General features: G+C 41.9%; 1 protein-coding gene across 6 annotated transcripts in view; it reads left to right on the top strand.

Annotated features, from left to right (window-relative positions):
- ptpn20 (protein tyrosine phosphatase non-receptor type 20) overlaps positions 1 to 13,142 on the top strand; it is a 38,571-nt gene that overhangs the window by 8,403 nt on the left and 17,026 nt on the right. For all 6 annotated transcript variants that reach the window (XR_011515677.1, XM_070542428.1, XM_054750079.2 and 3 more), the window contains 7 exons: positions 9,633 to 9,704; positions 9,862 to 10,036; positions 10,159 to 10,294; positions 10,388 to 10,526; positions 10,608 to 10,760; positions 10,929 to 11,114; positions 12,953 to 13,115. Coding sequence is in view for 5 of the 6 variants with exons in the window: in XM_070542428.1 (XP_070398529.1) it covers positions 9,633 to 9,704; positions 9,862 to 10,036; positions 10,159 to 10,294; positions 10,388 to 10,526; positions 10,608 to 10,760; positions 10,929 to 11,114; positions 12,953 to 13,115 (1,024 nt within the window). In the remaining variant the exon portion in view is untranslated. The remainder of the gene's footprint in view (positions 1 to 9,632; positions 9,705 to 9,861; positions 10,037 to 10,158; positions 10,295 to 10,387; positions 10,527 to 10,607; positions 10,761 to 10,928; positions 11,115 to 12,952; positions 13,116 to 13,142) is intronic.

Raw genomic sequence — 13,142 nt, 5'->3', positions numbered from 1 at the left:
TCCCACGACAAATGGGTCTTAGGTGAAGGGTGAGACAAAGAACAGTTCAGAAGATCTTTCATTGATGTAAAAACAAAGAGTCGGAGTACCCGGCCCGGAGGGTTACCGCGGTCCCACCCTGGAGCCAGGCCTGGGGTTGGGGCCCGTGAGCGAGCACCTGGGGGCCGGACTTTCACCCATGGGGCCCGGCCAGGCCCAGCCCGAACCGGATACATGGGCTCATCCAACTGTGGACCCACCACCCGCAGGAGGCACATGAAGGGTCCGGTGCAGTGTGGATCGGGTGGCAGACCGAGGCAGGAGCCTTGGCGGTCCGATCCCCGGACAAGGAAACTGGTTATTGGGACATGGAAGGTCACCTCGCTGGCAGGGAAGGAGCAGGAGTTGTGGCAGAGGTTGAGCGGTACCAGCTAGATATAGTCAGACTCACCTCGACTGGAACCCAAGTCCTTGAGAGGGGTTGGACACTCTCCTTTGCTGGAGTTCCTCCGGGTGAGAGGCGGAGGGCTGGGGTTGGCTTTTTGTTAGCCCCAAGACTCTCTGCCTGTGTGTTGGGGTTTACCCCGGGGGACGAGAGGGTAGCTTCCCTGCGCCTTTGGGTCAGAGAAGGGGTCCTGACTGTTGTTTGTGCTTATGCGCCAAATATCAGTTCAGATTACCCACCCTTCTTGGAGTCCCTGGGATGAGTGCTAGATAGTGCTCCATCAGGGGACTCTATTGTCCTGCTGGGGGACTTCCATGCTCATGTGGGCAATGGCAGCATGACCTGGAGGGGTGTGATTGGGAGGATCGGTCCGCCTGATCTGAACTCGAGTGGTGTTTTGTTATTGGACTTCTGTGCAAGCCGCAGTTTGGCCATAACGAACACCATGTTCAAACATAAGGATGCCCATTGGTACATTTGCTACCAGGGCAGCCTAGGTCGCAGGTCGATGATAGACTTTGTAGTCGTATCATCTGACCTGCGGCCGTATGTTTTGGACACCCAAGTGAAGAGAGGAGCAGAGCTGTCAACTGATCACCACCTGGTGGGGAGTTGGATCAGATGGCAGGGTAAGAAGCCACGTAGACCTGGCAGACCCAAACGCATAGTGAGTATCTGCTGGGAACACTTGGCAGAAGAACCTGTCGAGACGGTCTTCAACTCCCACCTCCGGCAGAGCTTTGACCGCGTCCCAAGAGCAGTGGGGGACATTGACTCCAAGTGGGCCTTGTTCCACTCTGCGACTGTTGAGGCGGCTGTTGCTAGCTGTGGTCGCAAGGTGGCCGGTGCCAGTCGTGGTGGCAACCCCCGTACTCGCTAGTGGGCACCAGAGGTTCGGGGAGCCGTCAGGCTGAAGAAGGAAGCCTACAGGGCGGGGCTGGTTTGTGGGTCTCCAGAGGCAGCAGACGGGTACCAGATAGCCAAGCGGGGTGCAGCAGTGGCAGTTGCCAAGGCAAAATCTCGGGTGTGGGAGGAGTTTGGTGAGGCCATGGAGAAAGACTATCGATCGGCACCAAAGTGGTTCTGGCAAACTGTCCGGTGCCTCAGGAGAGGGAGGCAGCAAATGTCTCACACTGTTTACAGTGGGGATGGGGAGCTGCTGACGTCAACTGGGGCTATAGTCGGGCGGTGGAAGGAATACTTTGAGGAGCTCCTCAATCCCACCTACACGCATTCCGAGGAGGAGCCAGAGCTGGGAGACCTGGGGATGGACAGTCCAATCTCTGGGGCAGAAGTTGCTGAGGTAGTCAAACAACTACACAGCTGCGGAGCCCCGAGGGTGGATGAGATTCATCCTGGGTATCTCAAGGCTATGGATGTGGTAGGGCTGTCGTGGTTGACACGTCTCTGCAATGTTGCGTGGTCATCGGGGGCAATTCCTGTGGAGTGGCAGACTCCAGGTGGTCCCCATCTTTAAGAAGGGTGACCAGAGGGTGTGTTCCAACTATAGGGGGATCACACTCCTCAGCCTCCCTGGAAAGGTCAACTCCAAGGTACTGGAGAGGAGGGTCCGATCGATAGTTGAATCTCAGATTGAGGAGGAGCAATGTGGTTTTCGTCCTGGCCGTGGAACTGTGGACCAGCTCTATACCCTTGCAAGGGTGATAGAGGGGGTATGGGAGTTTGCCCAACCAATCCACATGTGTTTTGTGGATTTGGAGAAGGCTTGTGACCGTGTCCCCAGGGGCACCCTGTGGGGGACACTCCAGGAGTATGGGGTGGGTGGCCTTTTATTAAGGGCCATTCAGTCCCTTCACCAGAGGAGCGTGAGTTTGGTCCGCATAGCTGGTAGTAAGTCTGACCTGCTCCCAGTGAGGATTGGACTCTGACAGGGCTGCCCTTTGTCACCGGTTCTGTTCATTACCTTTATGGAGAGAATTTCTAGGCGCAGCCGTGGTGTGGAGCGTGTCGAGTTTGGTGGCAGGAGAATCTCCTCTCTGCTTTTTGTGGATGATGTGGTCCTCCTAGCTTCTCCAGCTCTGACCTTCAGCTATTGCTGGGTAGGTTCACGGCCGAGTGTGAAGCGGCTGGGATGAGGATCAGCACCTCCAAATCTGAGACCATGGTTCTTGACCGGGAAAGGGTGGCTTGCCAACTCCGGGTCGGGGGAGAGGTCCTACCTCAAGTGGAGGAGTTTAAGTATCTCGGGGTCTTGTTCACGAGTGAGGGTAGGAGGGATTGGGAGATTGACAGGCGCATTGGTTCGGCGTCTGCAGTGATGCGGACGCTGAGCCGATCTGTCGTGGGGAAGAGGGAGCTGAGCCAGAATGCCAGGCTCTCGATTTACCAGTCGATCTACGTCCCAATCCTCACCTATGGTCATGAGCTTTGGGTAATGACCGAAAGAACGAGATCGCGAATACAAGCGGCCAAAATGAGTTTCCTCCGTAGGGTGGCCGGGCTCAGCCTTAGAGATAGGGTGAGGAGCTCGGACATTCGGGAGGGACTCGGAGTAGAACTGCTGCTCCTCCGGATCGAAAGGAGTCAGTTGAGGTGGTTTGGGCATCTGGTCAGGATGCCTCCTGGACGCCTTCCTGGGGAAGAGGCCCCCGGGTTGACCCAGGACATGTTGGAGAGGTTATATTTCCAATCTGGTCCGGGAATGCCTTGGGGTCCTGCCAGAGGAACTGGTGGAGGTGGCTGGAGAGATGACGGTCTGGAGCTCCCTAGTTGGGATACTGCCCCATCGACCTGGGCCCGGATAAGTGTAGGAAGACAACGACGACCACTGTCGACCACTGTTGATTTTTACTTGTTTCAGCAAAAATCCTTATCATCATGCAAGGTATTTTCTCTCTCATGCTGGACTCCAGTTATTTTCATCCACAGTTGTACTAACAAGGGTTAATTCAGCACAAATGTGTTCTATTTACTTATCTCATAACAGAGGCACACAGGTGAGTGCGTGTGTGTAGGAAAATCGTTATCAGCAGTCCCTCCTCCTGAGGCATGAGACACTCATGGCTCATCAGAGCAAAAGAGGCATACAAGGACATAAACAAAACAGGTCCGATACCGGCAAGCATTGCGCCAACCCGTTGCAGAAGTTGGATCCTGCATAACATGTTTCCTCTAAAGGCTAAAAATACCCAACCCAAGGAACTTGCAATTAGCAGTTTACATCAGCAGGGGGCAGAGTCGTCCAGCATAACGTGCATTAAACAAACTAAACAACTAACAAAACAACTTACAAAAAAGCCATAATCATTGTAAAGAAAATTGAAAATAAACGCAAAAAGTGATTTACATCACCTAGAAGTAACAGGAGAAATCACAGTAGAAGAGCTGTTGCAGAAGATTGTAATTTAACGAAATCAAAAGAATCAACCAATCTGGGAAAAAAAGGGAAGCTCGTCAGCATCCACAAGCTCATATCACAAAATAGTAATGTCACAGACTCTATGCAGTTTGCTCTCCTTATGCCAGAAATGTTCACCTTTATTTACATCATTAGAGCTAAATCATGAAACGTGACCAAGACCAAGCGACTTTTTAATTGGATTTTTTTCACTTTTAACACTGGAGTTAATAACAACAAAACCAGTCCAACTATAAAAATACATTTTTCAACTTCACATTGATTCAGTAAAGTAAGGTTGTTTCAGAGTACATCAACAATGTACAATGTCATCTTAATAATACCTGATATTTGCCAACAGGAGATAAATACTGCTAAATTAAAACTCCGTAAATGAAATTGAACAGCAGAATTATTTAAGGAGCACAAAACTCATTTGTCACATAGAGACAGTGAACGTGCAAAAAATAAAAAAATAACTGATTGTGTTCTTAGATACACACAACTCTAAAAGTGTTTGGGAAGATGATAATCGTTTCAGGAAAGGAAAATTTGTTCTAAGCAAAAAAATGTTATTTGTAATTTGTAAAAATGTAATTTGTCTAAAATGGTCATACTTCAGGAAACAAAGTAATGCTGAGGAAGAGCCCTAATTAGTTTAAAGGTCAAGCAGAGGAATATAACACAAGTGTGATAATGAACAACTCAAGTATTTATATTCAAAAAACAGCAAGAAATAAACAAAATAAAAGACTGACCGACTTAAAAACTTACTAGATGAGCATTTAATCAGGTCATACTCAAAATAATGTGACCATCAAAGAGCATTTGCTAGATCATCATGCTACTGATCACATTTAAGGGTCATGTTGGGAAAGTGTCATCTTATAATGCTCGTCTAGCAAATATTAAAAACAAAAACAATGATGAGTCAAGGGCAAGGCTGCTCTCTTTTTGAATAAAGGAGACAAGAAAGTGAGAGCTGATTTTGTCATTTTCTGTGTCTCTTTGTTCCCCAGCCCCTCCTGTTCCACTTCAGGTTTTCCTCTTGTGTCCCATTATTATCCCCAGCCCTCTGTTGACTTCCCTCAGGTGTCCTTCTAATCATTCTCCATTCCTAGTCAAGCTTATTTTAGTCTTCCTCATCCATCTAGTTATTTGTTTATTTTTTGCCCTCAGCTTTTACGTTTAGTTTTGTATTTATAGGTTTATGTTTATCTGCCCTCTGGTCAAGCTCTTTCCCTTCCCATTTTGTTAATTGATTCCACCAGTTTCTCCTCAGCTCATACTCCTCACACCTGTCACCTGTTTCCCTGATTACCTCCCTCCTTTATAAGCCTTGTCTTGTCACTCTATGGTTGTTGGTCCATTGTCTTATGTCAGTGTTGTTTTGTCCCTCCGCACTAGTCTCTGGATTTCTGCTCAGCAAGTGAGCTTTTGGTTTTGTCTTGGTTTAGTGGTTAGGTTTTTGCCTCCTCTCCTTTGGGTTTTTGATCACCTTCCAAAATATAGGATTTTACTTTTTTCAACCGCTCCTCCCTGTGTGTTCTGGATTTCTGCATTTCGGGTCCAAACCTCCCGCCGCTTCGTGACAGATTTACTCAACAAGAGTGAAGTCTTTTTCTTTTAGCAAAATGGCAGAAAATATTCATTAACCAACTAGGAAGTGGTTCAATATTAATTACATAAACAGTTAATTGAGAGTCGAGATAGATTGACTAACACAAATTAGAAATATTTTACATAACTTTTGTACTCTTCATAACTTTTAAGAACTAAACTCTTAAACTATACTGTTAATTTAACATCTTCGTATAGAAGTTACTGATTATAAATTAGACGTTACTGAAATCATGAACACAATCAAGTTGAGGATAGCTTCTAACTTAAATAAGGAGATTTGTTCATAAGACTCATTTGTTAGGAAAGTTTCAAAGTTATAAATGGACTTGACCCATGGTTCGAGTGATAGTCTTTGACCTATAAGATGTCTAATGTCATATGATAACAACACAATGGATAAAACCATGGTAACCTAGAAATCTATCTCCAATAATGTTTTTGATGATACTGAATAACCTCTAATGGATAATGTCTAAGAATCCGCTCAAGGCAAGCGAACCAGATCAAGGTTCAAGATACGATAATGTAAAAAAGGCACAATCAGTACTTTTGAAAGTTTAGAACATCATATATTAATCCCTTATTTCCTAATGATGAGGTAATTTAGGTTAAAAAAAACATTTATCATCACTCCTAAATTTGACATTTGAAACCTCCTATCAGGGGTTACACTCTGCTTAATATTATTAGGTTTACGCTCATTATCAACGTTTTATTGGCATCCAACAGACACACAAGCGTCAGATAGTTAGCAGATTATAAAGAGGAATCAGCTAACTATCTTACTTTGGAAAAGTGTCCGGCCACACTCTGTGTGTGAATAGGTCAGCGTAGCCTAGCAGCCTCCAGCATTCTCCTTTGTTTGGGTTATGATAAGGAAACAGTGGGATTTTGGCATGTGGCGCTGAGAAACGGCCTAATCTCACTCGGTCATGTGAAAAAAAAACTATTGAATCTTCAACATTTAAATCCCATTTATAAAATAAATTTAGGTGTGTAACAAAGATTCATTAAACTTTATCGTGTTTTCTGAAATCCAAGTTATAAATTTAGCCAATATCATACTGACAGCCCTACAATAAATGAAACATTTGGTCATTTACAAAATTTGCCACTAGATATGTTCTGCAATAAATCCGTTCATTAATTGATTTGAATTTACCACCATTTAAATGTTTCAGTCAGAAACTATAAGTTTTACTTCTCCAACTCCAAAGCGTACAAGGTTGAGCAGCTGTGTCAACATTAACCAAATCTACCGGTCCCAAAAACATGGGCCTATGTTGATACATTTCAAAGAGGACAGATGAACACAAATCAACTGTTCAGCAGCTTCATACTAAATTTCAAAGTGTGCAAACCCCATTTTTAAATTAAAGCATTAACTTAGTTTTTGTTTTTATATTTTCTTTCAGCAGTTATTTCTCAAAGCCTTTCTGATTTCTGCTTCAGCCTCTTGGCTGATAGAATATTGTCTTACTTTAGACCAAGGTCTGTTAGGATGTGTATGTTTTTCTGATACGACCTTGCTGTTTAACCCAGACACAGAGGAGTGTGTAATTCAGTGTTAAAATGCATTTCAAAGCTCCCAATCTGAGAATACATGAAGAATTAAAACAATTTAAACTTCTTCAATGTAAATTCCCTACAACAGCTTTAATCTGCTGTCTCATTTTAGTCTTACTTCCAGACAGTTTCTCCCCTTGTTCTGATCACAGTGTCCACTAATCAGAGATCTAAACAAGTTCATACATTTGACAGACACCAGGAGATTCAATTCATGGCAACCGATATTTTTTTAGAGTGTTCAAAATGCAGTTTTCAACTTCAACAGGCACTGCATACCAGATCTGTCACCCGGGTGCGATAGTCATCTGCTAAAATTCCCTTGTCTTATTTAAAATGTCAGAGACAAAGATTTAGAAAAACAAAAATAAGGAGATACAATGCAATTTGACAATAGTCACTAGTTTTGTTGGTCTGAGATTACTGTTAACCACACAGTCTGTCTCTCAGCCCAAGAGGTTTCAACTAAAAACCTACATACTTAGCTTTTATTGGGCTCTCTTTAACTACCAAGTACTGATAAACAGTCAATTTCTCAAATTGAGGGGTTCCACTAAAACCCTTTCCCTTCTAGCCACTAAAAGTGACACAGTTCATAGTTCAAATTATATCAGTCACCAGAATACCAGGAATTAAATATTTGGTCACTGCTTAACCCTTTGATGCATGAATTATGAAATCTTCAACCATGGTTATTTAACAATTATTTTCATTCATCTTCAGGTGTGAATGAAACACATTTCAACAAATATTTTTTGTAACATTTAATAATTAGCAAATAATTTATTACATGTCCACCACAGTGGACAGCGTGTTTTATGAACATGAAATGTGTTGGCTTGACTTACTGAAGTCCAAGTGGAGGGGCTCAAATGCAATAAAGTCTTCAACAGCTGTGCTTAATAGCAAAAAACGAATATATAAACTATAATTTTGAGAAGCTGTCCACTGTAATGACCATTTTACATCAAGGAGTTAATTTTTCATCTTTATGTTCTTGTTAAGTTACTTTCAGGCCTCAATTGATTCAACCTTGGTGGCTCAAACAGAGCACAGCTGCTGTTGTTTGGATCTTTTAGGCAAGCTGTGTGTCCTCTCTTTTTCACATTTTCAACCCCTTTTTTTCTCTCCACTGCTCTGTGCTTCATCGTAACCATAATACATTTGTAACATGTCAGCGGTTATCAAAATCATGTTTTCCACGAATCCTGATCATTTTCAGATCATTTCCCCATTTTTCTGGATTTACAGCTCCATAAATGTACAATATTTACTCAAGGTATATTGTGAGTTCTTATTCCCCATGCAGATACCACAATGTCTTTTCTTTGGCATGAGGTCAGATTCAGGCTTTTTCCATAACATAAAGTGTGAAGGAGGGGGTAACATAAGAAATGTGACAGTGGATTTAATTGCCATAAAAGGTTTTAAAAATAAGCAAGCAAACTGAGATCATTATTAACAAAAATCAAGACTAAAAGGTTAACATTTAAAGGACCACTTATCAACATTAAAACAACTGGTTAAAACTTTGTTAAAAGTTTTACCAAAACAGAAGGTGTTTTAAAAAACACAAGTTGATAATAAAAACTGACGCACTACGAACACACTGAGTGTTTTCAAATCCCAAAGTCGGTAAACTACGATAATAACCTTAAAATCAACACATAAACCAAAAAGATCACATAGATCTTCAAAAACACACAAAAGGGGTTCAAAACAATGCGTAAGGCCTGGAGAACAACAGAACCCCTAGACTGCTGCCTCCCAGACTGCTGAGGGTGTGTGGGTCGTCAGAAGGATTCAGCTCAGCTGTGCTCCTCAGCAGCCTGGAAGAGAGGAGGAGGAGAAGGGGTGGTGTTGGGCTGATCACCAGGGCTGGGTGATCCTGGCTCCTGCATCCAAAGTGGCCATAACACATCAATAGTTTTTTTAATGCTTTTTTACAGCAACAGGTTAATTACACTGTTGTAAACTGCTAAAACAACAAATGTTAATACAACTAATTAAAATACATAAAAGGAAATAACAGGGCTGCACAGTGGTGTAGTGGTTAGAGCTGTTGCCTTGCAGCAAGAAGGGATCTTTCTGCATGGATTCTGCATGCCCCCCCCCCATCCCATGTGGACAAGTGGGTTCAGAAAATGGATGGATGGATAAAAATAACTAAAATTATTTAAATGTTTTTCTGAACAGTTTTATTTTCTCAGATTTGAAGTAAATGTTTTGGCTGCATTTTTTAAATAAAAGAATAAAAAGAGCAATGCTAAAGCAGGGTTTATCAAACCTGGTCCTCAGCATCCCTGTGTCCTGCATGTTTTCAGTGTCTCTGTTTCAAGCACACCTGATTTACATACATATTTGAATAGCATCCTCAGGAGGACATCAAGTGCTGCAGAAGCCTGTTAATCAGTGGTTAAGTCAGGTGTGTGGCAGTAGAGGAACGCTTGTGTTTGAAAAGACAACATGGAAAGCATGTACGACAGGGGACTCAGATTTACCACAAGGTCCAACTAAGTAGGCCACCCTAAAATGTTCACTGGCCCCCATATGAAACATTTCTGGGGGCACCACTGGTGTGTATTTGAGGATGAAGTTGAACTGGAGAAGATCAAAAACAAGTTAAGTGTGCAGTTTTTACAGTAAATGTCTTGTTTCCAGGCTTTAGGTCCTGAGTTCATAAGAATGCCAGATGAGCAGCAAATTCTACTTGAGCTTCCAGGATCCATCGTGGTAAAGCACCAGTTTCAAGCACCTTCGCTATTTATCTATCTAAATTATGTATTTCCACAAAAAATTCAAAATAAAGTCATTTTTCTTGAATGTTTAGTACATTTATCCTATTGTGTCTGTTTTCATGTGCATGCATTTCTCTGTTTGCACATCACAGTCCAAAAAGGGTAACTCGAGTTCATCCCAAAGAGAAGTGACCGTGGTGATGTCTAATGGGCAGTACGTGGTCGTTCGCTGCGACATTAAATCCAGAGCAAGAGACGTGTTTGACATGGTGGTGGCTCACGCAAACCTAGTGGAGCACTTTTACTTCGGTCTTTCCTTCCTGGACGGTAAGACGGAATACTGCTTGGGAATAAAACATTCAGCATTACCAATGGTGTGAATGCTAAACGGTGATGATATTGAAAAGCAAAAACAATTGTTTAAAAGGTGGTATTATGGCATTATGCAGATGACGAGTATTTCTTTTTGGACCATGAAACAAAAATCTCCAAAGTTGCTCCAGACAGTTGGAAAAAAGGGCAGATGTCCTCCTTTTTGGTGTTTCTTCGTGTCAAATTTTTTGTTGATGACATCACCTTTGTTCTGTAAGTGCAGCTTTGTCCTGATGCACAATTTTAACAACTTTTTTAATGGAAACACAAATCTCTTTTGTTAATCTTTCTTTCTTCTGCTTGCAGACATAGACTGACCCGTCACCAGTATTACTTACAGCTGCGTAAGGATATTATAGAAGACAGGCTTTACTGTAACGAGGAGACAGGCTTGTTTCTGGCTGCTCTGGCTCTGCAGGCGGAGTTTGGTGATTATATGCCAGAGGTACAGACTCAAAAACAGTTCCTTTTTTTTTATTAAACATGAAAAACAACACATTTGATTATTTCTTTTTTATTTTACTAGTTGTATGGTAAAGATTATTACCAGCCAGAGCATTATGTGTCCAAGAGGATGTTGGAGAGGCTCGCCCTTCCAAGTATCAGGGAAGAGTTGCCAAGACTACATGCAAGTCATGCACACTTGTTGCCAGAAGAAGCAGAAACTGAATTCCTAAAGGTAACCAGACTTTCATTTTCACACAAAAACTACAATTCTAACCCTAACCCACGGATCACATTGATTTATGTTAAATGTTTGCTACTTCTCAAAAAGTTGACGAGGCATCCTGCTGTCTGAGAGTTGACATTGAAATATTTTTCTGTATAATGTGTCCATTGATTTCAGATTGTCCAGCAGTTACCGGAGTATGGGGTTATGTTCCACCGAGTGGGAAGAGAGAAAAGACCTTTGATTGGAGAGCTGGTGTTGGGAGTCTGTGCCAAAGGAATCATCGTGTATGAGACGAAGAACCACCAGAGAACCGTCACCAGACGCTTCCTGTGGAGGGAAACAGACTCCATATCCACTGGGGTAAGAATTGTTTACTTCAAGGGTTCTTCAAGGTTGATAAAGGCTTAGGGTTAGGGTTAGCCTCAGCTTTCTTTTTATGTAGCTTCTGAAAGTGAACTGAGGAGAGCAAATGATGCTTTCTCATGTGGGCTGCTCAAAAAGTTCAGTTCACTTCAGTTAGTTTATAATAGCCCGGCCTGCCAGACTCGTCCTACACAGAGGATGGGTCTGGATTCTCAGAGGCAGAGAGCACCATGGGGGCGGGACTAGCCGGCTCAAAAATAACCAATCAGAAAATAGGTGGAAATAACGACTGTATTGTGTAACGCTGTAGTCAAAGATGGTGTCTGACAACAGAATATTTCTTTAGAAGAAAGGCTTTTAGCACTTCTTCTTGTTGTGGTTTTAAAGACCTTCAACTTCACTTCAAACACCATGTTTGTTGTTTATGCGAAACTGCTCGGCGCTGATTGGCTCAGTTAGATTTCTCAGGGGGTGGGGTTATTTAAATAGGAGCATTACCAGGCACTTTGCTTCCCATAAGGAAGTATTGGCATGGCTGGCCAGGCCAAGCTTATTATCCCTCTTGGGGAAATTTGGAGCACAATAGGAGTCAGAATGAATGGCCACCACAGCATAATCCACACATTCAACATCTACCTCATTATACCCAAAACAAAAGATTCCACAGGAATAGAAACAGAGTGCATAACATAAAAGGCGATGTAAAAACAGTTAAGACCATTTAAACACTGTAACAGAGCAGGACAAAACAAAAGAGCATCTCAGATGTCTACTGCAGATATATAGCTTTTGTAGCCATACAGTATTTACAGTATTTACAGTATTTTATCGTGTTTTATCTCGTTAAGTGACCTTGGTTTTTTTAAAGGCGCTTTTTAATTAAAATGCATTATTATTATTATTATTATTATTATTATTATTATTATTATTATTATTATTATTATTATTATTATATTATTATTATTATTATTATTATTATTATTATTATATTATTATTATTATTATTATTATTATTATTATTATTATTATTATATGATTATTATTATTATTATTATATTGGTACACATTGATGTTTGTCCCTGTTGCATCTAACAGGAGGCAGCCTGTATACAGGCTAACCACCAGAATTCAGGGAGAAGGTATACCTTCTCCCTGAATTCATGTAACAGAGGATGTTTCTTGCCTGGTTGTCTGTGCCAGATGTCTGACAGGATGCAAAGTCTGTTTTTGAGTTGTTTGCTTGTTTGTTTGCTTGTTTAATTGTGCTCTAAGTGTTGTTATTACGGTATTTATCGGTTTTGCCCCTATTATGCTGCAGTGGTTTGAGTCATTTCATTCAAATAAGGCAGATTTGTCTTAAACATGTGTCGCTTCGGCTTAACATGCATGGTGCCATTATAAATAACCCATTTCCACATGCACAGGTGTGCAGTTCAGTGCTAGATGCCAGGTTTTTTGCATCTACTGAAAATTAAGATGGTCCTTGTCTCTTATTTATCTTGGTGGACATGTTTTCTGTGTGGTTTAGTTTTTTGTTGTTAAAAAAACATCAGTTTTCAGTCTTGTTCTTTATTAAATGGAACTTCTTTCCAAATGTTGTGATTTCTCACAAATTTGGCAATGCAACCCTTCTGATTTTGATTCTTCTAATTCTGATGAGGGTTAAACCCAATGCTTGTCAAGACCTTACCTTTTGAGGTGTTTTTGTGTCTGTTTTTGTTTGAATTGCCAGAAACTAGCATCTGTTTTGTTTTTTTGTTAGATTTCAAACAAAACTGTGAGTTTTAAAGGAAACTAAGTAATAGAGAGCTCATGTATTTTTGATGAACTTTCAGCGACGTAAACTGATCATAGAGTGCGGTGGCCCCAGTGGGAAAAAGCACAGCTTTGTGACGGAAACCTCCAAAATCGCCCAGTACCTCCTGAACCTCTGCTCGGCCCAGCACAAGTTTCACAGCGAGATGACATCACGACAGCTTAACCACACCATGATACCTGGTGGGAATGCTTTAGTCTTTGTAGAAA

The sequence above is a fragment of the Nothobranchius furzeri genome, chromosome 12 (genome assembly GCF_043380555.1).
Source record: "Nothobranchius furzeri strain GRZ-AD chromosome 12, NfurGRZ-RIMD1, whole genome shotgun sequence".
NCBI classification, from domain to species: Eukaryota; Metazoa; Chordata; class Actinopteri; order Cyprinodontiformes; family Nothobranchiidae; genus Nothobranchius; species Nothobranchius furzeri.
The sequence above is the reverse complement of the archived record's forward strand: the minus strand, read 5'-3'. Positions and strand labels throughout refer to the sequence as shown.